Genomic DNA, 17,490 nt, shown 5'->3' on the forward strand with positions numbered 1-17,490 from the left:
CCCCTTCTCCACTCCTGCCTCCCGTGATACCTGCCTTCATTGCTTTTGGAAGTAATTTCCTGGGTCCAAAACAGATCGTTTCTCAGTCTTGCTTTACTTTAGTCAAGAGTCAAGAGTCATTCAGCTTATTGTCCATATTTAAGCCATGTAGTCCGTTGATAGTTTTAATTTGCAGCTTTTAAGGGATTGAAAGATTTCTCCGTCAGACCCTGGAGCTAACTTTTTAGGAGTAGAAAGCAGGAAGAGTTGGTTTTGATTGACCACCATGGTCCCAGTGCTGAGCACATTGCCTGATGTGTGGAAGGCTCTCACATTTGTCAAGTGACTGAAATAACTGCAGGTGAATGATGTTTAATGCCCTTAACATACATCTGAGGTACTTTCTCAGTTTAGAAGCTACAGTGCATTATATCTTCATTATTTTGCTTTATTAACCATCCTGTTGTGCTGTATGTGGAGATTTTGACCCAAAGAAGCTTGGTGATGAGCTCTCTCCCCACCCTGGTTGTGTAAATTGCTCCCAGGCACAGCTCTGGGCCGGCTGCTGCCAGGTTTCCTGAGGAGCTGTGGGTGGAGTAGGGGGACGAGGCTGTGTCCACACCTCTCTGTGTCCTTCTACACAGAAGTGTAGGGATGTGGCCTTGGGCCAGCTACAGAGACAACTGTGTATTATTTTGCTTTTTAAATTTAGTAAGAACAGTTATTTTGTGTGATCCAAGGAATTAAGCAATCTTTCTCAGAAAGTACAAGTCTGGTGCTGTGTATACCTTGCTTCTGTGTTTGTTCCCACAGGTTTAGAAGGTTATCTGTACTCATCTTAGGTGCCATGCCTGTGCTGAGCGAGCAGATTCCTTACTCAGGCAGAACCCAAACGAGCTGTCCAGTGGTGGTTGTGTGCCCCTCCCCCGGAGAGTGGCGTCTGGTCCTGCCTTCCCTGCTTTGAAGCAGGAGGTGCTGGGTGCTGGTGACCTTGGTGCAACTCAGTGGCCTTGACTTGATCATGTAGAGGGTGGGGAAGACAATTAAACCCTAGCCTAATCAGTTTTCATCTTAGCTCTGCCTGCTTTTAATAGTAAAATTTAAAGGCTTCTTGCTGCCCATGATCCACTGTTACCTGCAGAAACTAATTATTAATGGTTTCCCTTCCTTGTCACGTGGCAGATAGAGTTGTTCCTTTGAAAGCTACTCATTTCCTTGTCAGAGGAAAGAGCTTCTATGATTTAAATTGAACTGTTTGTTTTATTTAAGCAGGAGGATGGAGGAAGGAAAGGGAAGGGAAGCAGTTTTTGTTGTATCCGATGATTCGCGTGCAGCTCTGCCAGCGGATTTAATTAACTCTTGCCACTGGAGCTCGTCATTATCAGAGCCTCTGTTTCTGGAATGATCTGTAAAGCAGCATCTCCTTCTCTGGGAGGATCAGGGTTTAGTAACCCTTAACACAGAGAGCAGGTGGAAGTAAACCAGAAGGAGGGAGGTGAACACGTTGCTACCAGGACAGAAGCGATACTTATCGTGACGGGGAATTGAACAGGGGCTGGAAGAGATGGAAGCTGCTCTCTCAGATACTTAGATACTTTTTTAGTGGTCATTTCTGGATAGCCCTTAGTTGTTTCATTTCCACATTGCCCTTATTTTTAGTGGTAGGTTTTAGTTGTTAGATAAATCTTCAGTTTTCAATCAGACATTTAGGAAAAAGAAATGCAAGCTTTCATTTTATTGGCATGACGAAGTGGTCATTCTCATGACCAGGAGCTACGTAGCTCTTGTCCAGTGTCTGAGTGGCGAGAGGAACGCACAGATACTTAAATTCCCCTGAACACACTTTTTTGGATAGTTGATTTTCCTTTTTGTACTTTTTAAAAGGAAGACTTATTTTGTCTCTAATTCAAAATGTATATAGTATGCACATTGTAAAAACAAAGAGTTACCCTTCATCTAACCCCCGAGGTGACCACTGTTAATTCGGGGATGTGTCTTCACAGGACCAGTTCCGTGTATCTACTAACATGTGTAGCTTTAAAAAAGAAATCGTATCATGGTATGTATTGTGTTTTTCCACAGAAGATCAAGGACCTCTTACTACATTGGTACCTGTAATATTACCACATGTGTTTGAACAGCTGTATAATATATAGTGTTGCTTAACCATTTCTTCCTGATAGGTATTTTAAAGATAATTCCAATTTTCTTTCTGGCATGAGTAGTGCTACAGTGAACATTCCTGCACTTTAGTGGTTTTCAACCAGTGGTGATCTTTTCCTCCAGCAGACATTTGGCAATGTCTGGAGATGATTTTTGGTTGTCATAACTGGAGGAGGGGGTTTGCTGCTGGCGTCTCATGGGCAGAGCCCAGAGATCTGCTGACCGTCCTACAGTGCACAGGACAGCCCCACAACAAAGCACTGATCTGGCCCAAAATGTCAGTAGTGCTGAGGGTGAGAAAGACCACTGTTGGCCCACGTATGAGACTCCGTCTGTAGGAGATGTTATGAGAAGTAGAGTTCTTGGGGCAAGAGATAATCTGCGGCTTAGCTTTGCTAGGTCCTGGCAGTTTGTTCTATACCCTCCTCCATGCCAAGAGTATGGGTGTGCCCAGTTACCCACCCTCTTGCCAGTACTTAATTTCATCCATTAAAATATCAGCAGATTTAGAAGAAAATGACATCTTGTTTTAATTACCAGTGAGGTTGAACATCATTTTGTGTTTATTGGCCATTTGCTTTTCTTTGAAGTAGAATTGCCATCTCTCTGGCTTCCATTCCTATCACTGCTGTGGACTTGCCTTTATCAAGGAGGCAAAATACAGAAGGAGCCCTGCAAGAGGAAGCAGATGAACGAAATCTCCACATAAGACGAATGGTGGACGTGCTGTGTAGAGGCAGGCGTTCAGCCTGGCCTGTGGGATTCCACTCCAGTCCTCTTGGCATGTGTTCCAGTTCCCCTTGGGTTTAGAGCAGAAGAAGGCCTTTTGTTTGAACCCAGGCTTTCGGATGTGAGTGTTTGACCTGTGGCACCGAAAAGGAAAATTAAGCACATGCAGCTTGCACAGAATGAAAAGATGCCCCTACTTGGGGAAAGAGAGGGGAGAATTCCGGGAACTAATATTTGTCTCATCAATGGTGACAGCTTATCAAGAGTTTATGCTCTTGAGGGAAGTGAGTCATCCACTCTTTGCTCAGAAGTCCTGTGACTTCAGAGTTGGTAATTACAGGCTCTGTCGTGAATATGTGCTCACAGCTCGTGTTTCCTCCCCTTTTTGCACCCCGTAAGAATTGATGTCCATCGTAAAGAGAATGCGGGCGCTGCTGAGAAGTCGATTACTATCCTCTCTACCCCTGAGGGCACCTCTGCAGCTTGTAAGTCTATCCTGGAGATCATGCACAAAGAAGCTCAAGATATAAAATTGTGAGTAAAGAGGATTAACCTTGAAGAGGTTGATATTATGCTGTCTTGTGTTGGAATTGTGTGACACAATTCTTGGGAATTGCCAACAAACCAAGGGGAATGCTCTCCCAAAGAGTGACAGTGGGTTGGGACTGTTGACTTGGTTGTAAAGCATAAATCTCTTAAATACTTCTTTTCGTTCCATGTTGGGATATGTTGTGGGTGGTGTTAATGGGGAAAGTCCAGCTGCAGAAGAAGGCGATGGGGGGGGGGTCACAGGAAGCCCGCCTAAGGTCCAAGAAGTGCCCAAGGGATTTACCCAAAGCAGGAGCCCCAAATCCTCACTCCTTCACGCTTCTGCCTGCCCAGCCCTACCCTGCAGCAGCGGGGAGAATGAAGGTGGGGAGCCCCTCATCTTGTGCTAAGGTAAACTGGAGACTTATTTGGGTGTTTAAGGTTGAAACTCCAAATATCTTTTTTGCACAGGAACCCTGAGCAGAGGCTGGGCTCTGGGCTGCTTGCAGCGTACAGCACGGTGCTGTGCTAGAGACAGACTCCTGGGGATGGGGGCACCAGCACTTCATTTGTAGGGACCTTTAGCACACATTGAATATATACATTTAAAATACGGTATAAATAAGTTAGTTATAAGTTGCTGTTTTGTAAGATTATAATTCCTTTTTTAATATAGAGAAAAAGAAAAAGCCACCGTCCAGATAACCCCAATGACATTTTTTAAACAGTGATGTGTATAAGACTTGAGAATTTAGGAAAGTACAAAAGGAAAGTGAACCCCTGCCCCGTCGTCCTGCTCTTAAATTCTTTCCCCAAAGTGTTACCACTGTTGAGTACCTTCTGTTTATTTCTGTAAATTGGGAATGCTGTCTCTAGGTATGTGTTTTAAACATATTCTAACATCATACTGTTTTGCATTTGTACCTTGTTTACTGGTACTAGATTTGAGTAAGGTGTTTTCAAAGAGCTAACAGAATCCATCACTGGAAATTATTTCCTGAGATGAACAGAAAACTTTTAAAAATTAACTTCTCTCCAAACACTTGTTAATGTTTTTTCACCCCCTCTATTCATGCATTGCTAGAATGTAGGCTAATGGTCACAGGCTTTAAACTCTACCCAGCGTAATGCTTCCTATATAGTAGGTAGGGAGTAAATGTTTAATGAATGAATATTGTCTTTTTACCCAAGGGTAGGTTTGCTTACCCTAATTTCATGACCATTTTTTTTTTCTTTACAGCACAGAAGAGATTCCCTTGAAGATCTTAGCCCATAATAACTTTGTAGGACGTCTTATTGGTAAGGAAGGAAGAAACCTTAAAAAAATTGAGCAAGACACGGACACTAAAATCACAATATCTCCGTAAGTGCAGTCTTACTTTCTTCTGAATTAGAACATTTTCAAACACTGCTTCTAAGCTGTAGGTTATATATTAAGCATTTTACAGTTGTCTGAGCTGGACTGTACCACTGTACTTCATTTCTCAAACTCGGTCCACTGCCTGCTATCTGACTCAAAAGGCAGGAAGCACTAAATACTTCACATTCATTTTTTGTAGCTGAAGCCTTGGTCATATTTTCTGGCATATACTCCCAGAGTTGGAATATGTAATACAGTGTATTATCCATTGCTGTGTAACAAAGTATCCCAACATCTGACAGCTGAAGACAAGGGTGAGCACACATTGCTCACCAGCTTCTGTGGGTCAGGAACACAGGAGCAGGTTGACTGAGTGGTTCTGGTTCGGGGTCTCTTGATGCTGCTGACAAGTCGGTGCCGGCTCTTGGACAAAGCTCTGCTCTCTCCTCGTGGACCTCTCCACACGGCTGTCAGGCTGTCTTCGGGACTAGGCAACTTTCTTCCTTCAGAGTGGATGTTCTAGGAAAGAGCAAGACGGAAGTGCTAATGTGTTTTAGGATGAGGCCCCAGAGGTCGTACTCTGTACCATTTCACTCTTGTTCACACAAGTCAGCTCTGTTCAGTGTGGGAGGAGCTACACATCTCTGGGGAGTGGGTCAGCTTGGGGGCTGGCCACCACACCTGGGGTCCATAAGTGCTCTGCAGTGATATGGAAAGGCCTTTCTTTTCTGAGGGTGGCTTTCCTTAGTTTCATTCAGAGTACCCAAAAAAGCTGAGGTAGGAAGAGATTTGATGGACCAATGAAGAATAGTAGGGAAGACGGGGACAATATGCTCATGTAGCAAGGAGCTTTCAAAGAAGGGGATGGTAAGGAGGTAGGAAAGTCCTGCTTGGTTGTAAATGATGGAGAAACCACAAAGTGGTAAAAATAACCAGCGGTCCTACCCCTTCTTGAATGTTATGCTCAGAAAATGGGAGGGTTTTAAGAGAAAGAAATCTTAAAAGCTGTTCTGGAAGCAGCTTTTAAAAAGTGTAATATAAAATGCTTGGCAGGGGAGAGGAGAGGTGACACTGGAGATGAGAAACACTTCTTTAGTCTTGGCTAAATAGCCCTCATTGGGTAGATGTTGGTGTTTTTAGCAAGTTTAGGAAGACGTTAAAGAATAAGATCCCATTCATCTGGTTCAAGTTTAACTTAAGACAGTCAGCTGGTAGTGACAGTGAGAATTTTACCCCTAGGAATATAAAGGAGAACTGGCCCAATATCGTGTATCCTTTCAGTCTGTGTACTTAGTCTTGTTTCCAGGTAAGTATCTCTCATTGCTTTCCCTTCAAGGCTGTTGACTGGCTCAGGCTTAGATGGTCTCAGATGTCATCTGAGTGGACTTTGAAACTTCAGCAGGATCTGAGTCAAGCAAGGGGTTTCTTTCTTTTTTCCAATTAAAGGGTTTTCAAATCCCTGCATCTTCTTTTTCTTCTCTTTCATTGAAATAGAATTGATTTTCAAGGGGCTTCCTGAATATTGCTGTTCGATTCTAACTTTTTAGTTGTTTGAAAGGTCATTAAGAGGCCATTTTTTAAACTGAGTCAAAAATTGATTTATATTTCCTCCAGCCTACTTTGATATAAATTCTAAAGTTACTGGCAAAAAGTAAGTTTAGACATATGAATTCTGCTTTTCCTTCTTGGAATATGTCCGTGCTTATTCCCTGCTTGCTGACCCAGAAAATGCAATTGCACGAGAATGCCAGTTATGCCTAGAATTGGTCAGTGCAGATGAGGAACATACTTCGTAAAGGTTATGTACATCTGGTTCTTGGTTTCTGCTAAAACTGTAGGTCCCCTGATCATTTTCTTTTCATTTCACTGTTAAATTGTGAAAATAGTTCACCTTACGGGGTCAAGAGGATCCTGTGTTTAAAACATGGGCTTAATTGAATTGTGTACGCCCAGTGATTTTTATTGAGAAGGTGGAGGGGAGCAGTATTTTCTTCTCTCCTGTAGCTTTACAGTTCTTAGATTCGTGTCTTTGGGGGCTTACTCATTTTTCATCATGCCTAACCACCCACTTTTATGTATTGCCAGCCTCCACATTTGGGTTTTGATTGCCATCTGTGGCTGAACTATTATTAACTCTCTTCCTCCTATAATTTCCAGTCTTTTTCTTCCCCCTCTGTTTCCTTCTGCAGATTGCAGGAACTGACGCTGTACAATCCGGAGCGCACCATTACAGTCAAAGGCAACGTGGAAACGTGTGCCAAAGCTGAGGAAGAGATAATGAAGAAAATCAGGGAGTCTTATGAAAATGATATTGCTTCCATGAATGTTAGTTTTAATATGAAGGAAGTGTCTTTATTTTGATGAACAGTTAAAAGATGTTTTCAGTTGCATTAACATTGATTCCTTTAGTGGCATCTTTGTTAGATGTAGTTTCTAACTGATTTTTAGCACCACTGTGCCCTGGAAAAGTTCGGAAGTCACAGGCTTTGACATTATGCTTGGTTATCTCTGTGATTTTAGCCAACTTTGAGCCTTAGCTTCCTTATCTGTGAGGTAAGGCTAGTACCTACCTGCCTTTAAAAGGTTAGTATCTTCCATGCGATGTTAATTTGAAGGAGATTATTAGGAATGTAGGCTTTAGAGGTATGTGAACTGGGTTTGAATCCCAGCTCAACCATTCATTAGCCGTAGCTCTGTCCTCTGGGACAACTTACTTGGTCTCACCGAGCATTGTTTCCTTATCGATAAAATGGGGCTACTGCCTACATTGTATGCTTATTAGGATTATGATAGATACAGTGCACATGAAAGCTACTGTTAGGAATATAAACTTAAAACTTACTTAGTTACTCATAAGCCTTGGTTACTCATAAACCTTGGCGGTAGAAGAATTTCAAATGACAAACCCACCTGTGTAATGCAGCGAAGGCAATTAAAGTGAATTGCTGACATTCCTTAGTGGATGGGATGGTGCTGAAAATGGAGCATTTCAAAAGTCCCTCTTGAATTTTCAAGCAAATGATTGGGGAAAAAAAAAGCCTCAACTGGGCCTGTCATCTGAAACATTACACTTAGGAGAAGGGAAATGTGAAAATGATGCTACCTTTGTGGGAAGAGCCTAGAGTGCTCATTGGTTTACCCCTGCACGCCTGCCTGCCTCCTGCCTGCCTCCACGTTACCACTGCCATTCAGTCGTTTCAGTCACTCGGGAGTACACCCGACCCCGTGTGCCTTTGAAAGAGTCTCAAGTATGTGCACATCTCAGTTCTCTAATCTCCACCTTCCTCAACTCTGATAGAATGAAACCAAAACAAAGTCCCATTTCTAGCTCCTGGATCCATTCCAAAGAAAGGTTTAGTTGTGGTAGTTTCATGCGGCTGGGACCTGATTTCCAAAGGGCTTGACTTAGCCTCAGGACTGCCAAACTTTTTCCATGAAGTAAAGCTCTCTTAATAGATGTGTCTGTGTTTCTGGTCTGTTTTTCAATGAACGGATCTTGTTTGCTTGCTTCCTCAGTTAATGCAAGGTTTTCAGTCTGTATTTACTGTGCACCCAGAGTGTACAGAGTACATGTGTGTCTAGGCGCTGGGAGCCGGTCATAAAGGAAAGGAAGTGCTATGTTCCTTGCTTTGAGAAGCCTAGTGTGGCTTCAGATCAAAGAGGAGGCAAACAGTACGTGGATTTTAAAATATCAAGAAATATAAACCAGACATAGCCTATGTACTCAAGCCTATGTAATTATACATGGATGTCTGCTTTGTTCTAAAATTTGAGTCATAAAATGATCTTTTTTCTTTACTAGACAAGAGGTCACAGTCTTAATATTATCACTTATAAATGCTCACTGACACTTACCTTTTAATTGTAAAGTGAAGGGACCTTTTTACCATTGCAGCTTCAAGCACATTTAATTCCTGGATTGAATCTGAATGCCTTGGGTCTGTTCCCGCCCACTTCAGGGATGCCACCTCCCACCTCAGGGCCCCCTTCAGCTATGACTCCTCCTTACCCTCAGTTTGAGGTAAGACAGTGTGCCTTGGCTTTCTTGATGGTTGAGTGGGATGAAGTCAGAGGGACACAGTCTGGCCTTACTGCCCTCAAGTAGTGTGACATTAGTTGCAAACTGGGGGAAGTCTTAATGTAAAACCTGGTCCCTGTGTGATCGCTCATCAGTTTGACGCCAGTATGTGCTTTCCAGTTCTTGTCAATGGAATCTTTTTATCTTTGTAGACATTTGAGTTATTTTGAAGTTTTTGGGTGGTAGGTAGCATGAATTTTCAAATATAAAAAGAGAAGTTGTAGACTTTGAGGAAGGGTTATTATTTTTAAGTGTTGAAGGAAAAAATTTTTAAAAGACTTCCTTCATCTTGAACTTCACCTGAAAGTTTACTGCTTTGAAAGGTCAGTAAAGACCAGCCATGCTTTCCAATTTGAATGTTTGTACTTAGTAAACAGTGAGCTCAGATAGTCGTGCCCACAGATCCGCTCTGCATGTGTGTTTGTATGCAAACGTTAAACAGCTTTTATTTGTCTGTTTTTAAATAGGTTGATTATTAAGAAATAATCCTTATTTTTATATTTGCTTTTTAAGAATAGAATTGTTCCTGAGTCAGAAATAGGAGACCAGTGATAGTATGAAAATAAATGCAGCAGAACAGACAACATGTATAATAGTGTTTTGGGGGGTGGGAGTGGGGGCTAGTTAGGTTTACTTATTTATTTTTACAGGAGGTACTGGGGATTGAACCTAGGACCTCATGCATGCTAAGCATGTGCTCTCCCATTTGAGCTACACCCTCCCCCTGTGCAATACTGGTTTTGGAAAGAAGTTCACAATTCATTTGCATCATCTACCTCCAATTATCATTGTTAATCATGTGCAATAATTAGCATTCTAGGATCTTCCTCAATGAATTTGGTTTTACATCTTTCTCCTCCTATTTGGATCTGATCTTACCAAATAAAGTGTTGAGTGGTACCTCCTACACCAAATTAGAGAAATGTCCAGGGGGAGGAGATGAGGGATTCCATTATACCACTGCCTAGAGTACATGTAGAATAAAATGCCACTGGATCCTCCAGGGAACACAGGTTGCTGATTGTTCATCCTGTCCCTTTTAGAATGAGACTTGCCTTTGCCTCTCTTAGGTGTGCTTAGTTTTTGTCATCTTCTTGCAGTGTGTGTGTGTGTTTCTGTCTTTACTGTTGGCATCATTTGCATCTTCCACTGCAGCTCATCTGCCACTTTGAACCTGTTTGGGCCTAGAAACAAAGCCCTTTAGTCCAAGGATAGGCGTCAAAATTTCATACCAAGTGTGGATAGATTGATGATGCGTTTGCTGAAGCTTTGTACCAGGGCTCAAGGTGAGGTGAAGTGGCTGCCATGTTTGTACCCTGGTGTTAAAGGGAACTGGTGGGAAGACAAAGCGCCCTGCTGGGAGAACCCTGGTCAGGCCAGCTCTGTTGGTATCGCTGTGGTCGGTCTCTACTTCCCTCCAGGCTTGTTTTCTCACCTGCACGGTGAAGAAGCTGAGCTGGGTGAATTATCTCTAAGAACTCTTCCTTCAGGTCCAACATTTCTAGTTTTTATAGAATCTGATAACAAAAAGAGGGTACAAGTGAGCCTAAAGAGAGTGTATGGACTTAACCTCTAATATGCCTGCTAATTTCTTTATTACAAATAGACGCATTTGTCTTATGATTGAGTTTAGAGCAGATATCTCCCTGACACTTCAGTGTAAAATGACATTGATTAAAAGCCACAAGGAGCTGATTATTTAAAGTAATTCTGTGCTATAGAAACTCTTACCTAACCTACATTTCTGCTTGCAAGCAGCTCTAGCTTGCTCCTTGGGCAAGCCCCTTAGTCTCTCTACTCGTCACTTTCCCAATTTAAATTGAACAACTCTTTTCTTAAATTATTGATATTTCTTTCAGGGGAGGGAGGTAATTAGGTTTTATTTACTTGTTTATTTGTTTATTTACTTACTTACTTATGTTTAGTGGAGGTACTGGGGATTGAACCCAGGACCTTTTGCATGCTAGGTATGTGCTCTACCACTGAGCTGTACACCGTACCCCTCACCAATTTTTTAATTTAATGATATGGTTCTATAGAATAGTTTATTGTGTTGGAAAAATTAGGATTGTTTTAAGAGAAGTGATATCATATTAAAAAATATATTTCCAAAGCACTTTTACCATATTAAATGTCTGAATGACTTACACAAGTAGCTGTTCTGTTTTATTTTAAGACCTGGGAGAAGGAGATCAGTGATCTTTAATTAGTGAGCCAAGAATAAATGTAGTGAGAGTGATCTCACTGGAATAAAGTGGTCTTGCTTCTCTTGAGATTTTAAACTAAACACAGTAGGTGCAACTGGAAGTAGCCAGTGGGAACGGAAGATGCAGGGGCTGCCAGCGGTCAAGGGGGAAGCACCGCAAGATGGCGGAGCCCGGAACCCCGAACGGCCTGCCTGGTGGCTTCAAGGGCAGGAAAAGGAAATTCTCATTCTTAAAAGGATAAAATGTGGACATTCTTAGAAATCCATGTTCTTTGCAGAATTCCAGTGGGCATATTTTACTCTACATGTATTCTAGGTAGTGACGTAGCAGAATCCCCAACATCACAGCCGGACAGTTCCCTGAACTGGTATAGGCGATTCCACTCGAAACACTAAATGCTAAGAAATGAGGCAAGTCTGTCATCTGTCTAGCTGGAATGGCTGAAATTGTGGATATATTGTGTGCGTTTGGTAAAGATGAGTGTGTTCTTGTGATTTCTCTGTAGACTTAAACCTACGACTAACTCCACCTATTGGTCTTAGATCTCAAAGAATGTGTCAGGAATTATCCATCGAATTTAAAAGTGGAAAGGAGACATGTTTTTGTAATCCATCTTTTCTCCAAAATGGGAAAAATCTTTGCTGTTGTGAGCTTTAAAAATAAGTGCTCACAGTTGCCTTTTCCTTTTACAAATACATAGGTTTGTAATCCTCTCTTGGGTGTTTGGTATATATTTTTATAAACTTTGTAATTAGAAGTGATTATTAATGGGTGCATTGTACTATTTTGAACTTTTCTCCTCAAGAACATTTACCTTGATGTTAGCTACAATATTGTCAAAACTCTTAGGAAATTTGGCATAATACTGTTATTTAATATGCTGCCCATGTTTCAGTTTCCTTAGTTAGCCCAATAATGTTCCATGTAGCTGTGTGTTTTCAGTAAAGAATCCAATCAGGAATCACACAGTTCACTTAGTTGGGATGTCTCTTTAGTCTCCTTTTTTATCTTTACCCACGCTCCATCCCCCCGACCCCTTTGTTTTCTTCTATGTGGCATTGAAAAATCCTGGTTAGGGGCTTTGTAGAATGTACCTTTATTTGGATTTGACTGACTGCCTGCACATGATTAGGCTCAGGTCATACCTTTTTTGGGGGGCAGGAATACCTTCTCAGTGTGTCACATTGGGAAGCAAGTTGATGTCAGTGTGCCTTATTATTGGTCACGTTAAGCTTGATCATACAAAGGCAATGTCTGAGTTCTTGATTGTAAAGATACCTTTCCTTTTTGTGGTCAAGGAAAAGTAATGAGCGGTACTTTGAGAATGTGTATCTTGTTCCCAACAGTCTTTTACCCTGAGCTTAATATCCATTGCTGACATTTGCTCAAATCATATATTTTATGTCTTCCATTACATTTATTAGCTGGCAATTTTCTATAATGTACAGCTTTCTCTATTTTGTGCTTTACATTAATGAATCAGAATCTCAATGGGAGCATTTGAAAGCTCAGAAACTTGTGGTTTTGTAAGGTGATCAGGAGTTTTTTGTTACCCATTTATTGTCAAGAACTACTGTTCTGCAAGTAACGTTTACTGTTCTGTGGGGACTAAACTATTGTTTTAAAAAAAAATCTTCTGTCAAAGCTGTTGCATAGGAGACAATATTTGGGATAACCGTAAATATCCACCACTCACGTTATGTCCCTTTTTCTAGCTTGTTCAATACTAAAGTGTGGTGAAAAAACTCACCCCTTTTTCTTCGGACCACCTGTCATTTAAACCCATAGGTAAATATCAGTCCAAAAGCGTCTGTGGGGTGCTGCCATATGCCAGTTTTCATGCTTCTAAATATATTTTGGCATGCTATCTGTGTCAGGATTAGCTCTGGCTGTGTGTTACAGTTTAAAAAAAAAAGTTTAAATGAGTTTTCCTTTTTCATGAAAAGAGTTGAAGGGTAGACAGTCCAAGGCTGGTAGTAGTCCTGCCCTGTCATCTAGGACTAGTGCTCCTCCTGGCTTAGCATGCCGTCTCCTGGCCCACAATGACTGCTCATGCTCCAGCCATTGGGTCTGATTCCAGCCAGCAGGAAGGATGAAGGATCAAACATTAGCAGCCACTTCATATAAGGATACTGCCTGAGGACAGCTTTTCACACTTCTGCTGGTGTTGTGTTTGCCAGAACATAACACCTGGTCATGTCCCAGCAAGAGAAGCTGGGAAGCAGAGTCTGTAATGGAATGGAAAAAGAGATATTGGGGACAGCTATTTGACTCCGCCCTACTGAATTTAGCAATATTACCTGTCAGAGGAATCTCTGGGTGGGAGGAGCCTGGGAGGGAGGAGGTAAGCTATTAAGTCCTCCAAAACAAAACAAAGAAAAATGAATGAATTCTAGAGGAGAAAATTCCCCTCCTCCAGATTATTTTCATCTAAATAAAGGGAAAACACAGTTTTCAGAGAATTGTATTGTGTCTCTGGATACCAGTTAAAGTAAATTTTACTTCCAAATGGCTGTCAGGTAATTTTCCGGTTTAATGTTTCAGGGAACAACTCTTCAGCATGTTTTATTTCAGTACATAACTTGCTGGGGGAGAGGGTGGATTTCTAAGTTGGAATAGCTTTGCCTTCATTATCTATTTTTGGACTTTGTTCTTTTTCTAAATCCATATCACTAATATATTAAGTGGTCACAACTTTTTGAAATTCAGATAAACCAACTATTATTTTTAAAGGCAGTAATTAAATTTACCAAAGCTTTACTAACAATTTCCTTTATTCCCTTTGGCTTCACTTTTCCTGCTGAAGAACCTAGTATTGTAGGTGTTCAGTTACATTTAGTCATACTTCATTTCACTGTGCTTCCTTTTATTGCACTTGTAGATATTTTGTTTTTTATTTTTGTTTTTTTAAAAATTAGTTTGCAGCACCCTGCATTGAGCAAATCTTATAGGTGCCATTTTTCCAACAACATTATTTTTGATTAGGTATGTACCTTTTTTTCAGACATAATGCTGTTATTGCACCCTTAAAGACTACAGTATAGTATAAACATAACATATGCACTGGGAAACAAAAAAATTCTTGTGACTTACTTTGTTGTGATACATGGTTTAATGGGGTGGTCTGGAACCGGACTTGCAATGTCTCTGAGGTGTGCCTGTGTCTAAAAACTGGGGTAGATAGAGAATTAAAGGCAGGCAGGTGTTTGCTCTCAACACTTGACGATGCTCCTGCACTGCATCTACTGCTGCTGCTGAGAAGCTTACTGTTCCACAGAAGCTCTCATAGAGAAGTCCGATACTAAGATAGTCTATCGTTGATGCCCTGTTAGGTGAGCAGTGAATCTGCTTTTACTTGAAACGTAAACTGCCTGGCAAGGAGTAGGTTTGGATGACTAAGTGGTTCAAAGACTCTGACTCTATTTTTATGTACTGCTTCCTCTTTTAGACTTGTTTCATTTTTCTACTTATGTTTGCCCTCTTCTGCTTTGTAACATGAAAGTAGAATTGATGCATCTTGTCTTGGGATAAATCCCTTGCCTCTGTTCTATTCCCTCCCCCTAAATCATACCCTTCTTCCTGGAACCTGCCAGGTTGATTTTTCCAATAGAGCCAGAGTCGGTTCTTCCAACAGACAAAAAGTCTCTAGTTCCTGCCTAGCAGCTGGCTCATGCAGTACTTAATTGGCAAACTTCGAGTTTATAAATGACAGGAAATGCTCCTTTCAGAAATGCTTGAACAGTAGGGAAGAGGCAATTGGCAGCTAGCGAGCAGAGCAGGAGCTGGAGCTGGCATAGCACATGACGGCACCCGTAGCTGGACGCTCTTGGCAGCCTGCGTCTGGGTTGGCAGAAGTTAGCCTTAGAGCCGTTGTCTTCATCATTTTGATAGCGCCTTTGGAGGCTGCACAAAAGTCTCCAGAACAGTGTAATCTGAAAATTGCTAGCTTTCTGCTTATGGAAGAGGCAAGAAAGGTGAACACTTTCATAGGTCTTACCTAGTCTGAGGTGCTCTTTAAGAAATAAAATATTTTGATTTGTTAGATCAGATGACTCTGATGGGGTCTCTTAGTCCTGCTCCTTGGAATTTCTTACTGTGGGTGCACTTCTTTTGTCAGTAAACAGTTTCAAAGTAAATAACTCATTGAATACATTTATTATCTCTAAGAGGCCTTAGCTACCTAGTTATTGGGGAGAAACTTTTTTGCCTTTTTTTTTTTTTTAAAGACTTCAGTATTCTGTTCAGGTCATGAAGTTGAGTAAACTCAATTTCAGTTCCAGACCAAAATCCATTAAAACAAAAGAAAACAAACAAAACAAAAAAGGCCAGGAGTATCTATTTTATAAGGCAAAGGGAGACATTGGCATTCTTCCAGGTTCCTGGAGGCTGGGCTCATTGGCTGGCATGTGTGTTTCCATGCCTTTGTGATGTCTTAGATTCTGTTCTCCACAAAGTAAATACACTTAACCTTACTGTTTGCTCATTCTTGTATCCCCTCATCATAGACGATTAGGAATTACTCATTGGCAGGCTTCACTAGTTATGCAAACTCTCAGTTGAGCAGCTTTGTTCTTCTGTTATTTCAAGCTATAGCATAGGGCCTGCCAAGAAGGCCAAAGGAAGTTTTGCCGATAGGCATCTGGCAGAAAGCCATTGGGAAGCAGCTTGTGTCCTGAATATCCTTCACCTCTGAAGGTTTAGGAAGAAGGGTTCAGGATAACACAGCTGAACGTTAACTTAAATGCAAAGCATGCGTGTGGAGAAAGAGTTGAGTTTTTTCAAGCTCATTTCAGAGACTTAAATTCATAGGTGAAAGAGGTTTATCATAGCCCCTCGTTCTGGCTTCTTAGTTTTATAAGTAAAAATTATCTGCTTATCTGGGTGTCCATCCCAATCCTAGAAACATGGCTCACTGTACAGAATCCCATATAAGAACAGGCCACTTTAATGATTGTCAAGTAGACAGGATGTTTATGTGAAATGACTTATATTCCCAGAGGAAATTTTCCTTGAAAACTAATTTATGGCCAGGGATAGGCTTGCTGGACATGGAACTGGAACAAAGGGAACTGGGTGGGTGTTCAGAAGCATCTTCATCAGGCTTCAAGACATCTGATGAGTCAGCTTTTCATGGGGGCTACTGCCAAGAGCACACAGCACTGCCCACCAGTCTAGGCCCACTCCTGGTGTGCTTGGTTTGCTTCTAACACTGCCCTTAGATTTCTGGGGCTCCTGTTTTCATCCCAAGTTAGGACACTTGTCTGCATACTGATTCTTCATGTCTTTGCCCTTTCTTTCTATTATATTTTGGTCCATTTAGCCTTTCTCTCCTGATCACCATTCCTTTTCCAAAGCTCTATACAACTTTTAAATGTATTCTTAATCTGCCTATTGGATTTGTTACCTCCTACCCACCCCCACCTCCCAAAAATCAATGGGAAAAAAACCCATCTGTAGCCTTTCATCACTGTGTCAGAAAAATAATTTTGCTTTTGTTCAGTTTTTGAGGCTATAACAGTTTCTGCCCATCAGCTTTTCTCATAGCATTGGCCTTCAGTATATTCCAGGCTAAGACACATGCTCCAGGACCTCTGCTCTAAGGATGACAACTATTACATTAGGCTTCTGAGGATATTCAGAAGTTGCTCTCTGGGGTCAGTCTCTGCAAAAGTAGTTTTTACTAAGTGAACAAGTAGTTTTTCTCTTGCAACTAATTCATTTTTTTCTTTAATTAGCAGCTAGAAAGCTTAGAGCCAAATTTGTATGGTAACAGCATTTCTGGTTTTATCTTATCTGTTGAGGTCCCTATGTTCTTATTTCTTCACTTCCTTTGTCTTACCTTTCTAAATTTTGTGTATTTTGTAAGCAGCATAAAATCTTTCTGGAACAAGGCCCAGAAAGCAAATAATTATACAGTCATGGCAAAGTACAATGGGGCAGATCTGGGCAAGTTACACATTAGATTTAGTCTGAGCATTAGAAAAGTCTTTATCCCCGCCAGACCTCCTCCTGCCCCTGCTTTAAAAAAAAAAAGTATATTATTCAGAAGAATATTATATGGATGTTCTCAGATAAAATATTTAGATCCTATCTTTACAAAAAACCTGGTTAAGATTAACCTAACAGTTTTAATAGAAGAACCAGAATGACAAAATAAATGGATACTAACGTTGAGCACAGTTTATGGTCACTGTCAGCATTAATTCACTTAGTCTATGCAGCTATTAAAATAAGAAAGGCTTTAAAGTGTCCCTCTGGAATAAATGGTATATGGTAATTGCGTAAGACCCTGGCAGGCTGTAAGGTACGGGGCTTTCCAGAAAGAAGCACTGTTCTTTTGACTGGGAAGTACTGAAGAATGAAATTATTTTGTTGTGGTGTTCTTCCCTGATGCGTAACAACAAAGGTTGACTTGGGTAAGCTGTGCAGGACAGGCACCTCTGACA

The 17,490-nt window shown here is 41.2% G+C and overlaps 1 protein-coding gene across 3 annotated transcripts in view; it reads left to right on the plus strand.

Annotated features, from left to right (window-relative positions):
* The window catches only part of IGF2BP3 (insulin like growth factor 2 mRNA binding protein 3), a 121,891-nt gene that overhangs the window by 91,372 nt on the left and 13,029 nt on the right, over window positions 1-17,490 (plus strand). For all 3 annotated transcript variants that reach the window (XM_074367346.1, XM_074367344.1, XM_074367345.1), the window contains exons 7-10: window positions 3,271-3,405; window positions 4,640-4,762; window positions 6,949-7,084; window positions 8,655-8,780. In XM_074367346.1, the coding sequence (XP_074223447.1) occupies window positions 3,271-3,405; window positions 4,640-4,762; window positions 6,949-7,084; window positions 8,655-8,780 (520 nt within the window). The remainder of the gene's footprint in view (window positions 1-3,270; window positions 3,406-4,639; window positions 4,763-6,948; window positions 7,085-8,654; window positions 8,781-17,490) is intronic.

The sequence above is a fragment of the Camelus bactrianus genome, chromosome 7 (genome assembly GCF_048773025.1).
Source record: "Camelus bactrianus isolate YW-2024 breed Bactrian camel chromosome 7, ASM4877302v1, whole genome shotgun sequence".
NCBI classification, from domain to species: domain Eukaryota; kingdom Metazoa; phylum Chordata; class Mammalia; order Artiodactyla; family Camelidae; genus Camelus; species Camelus bactrianus.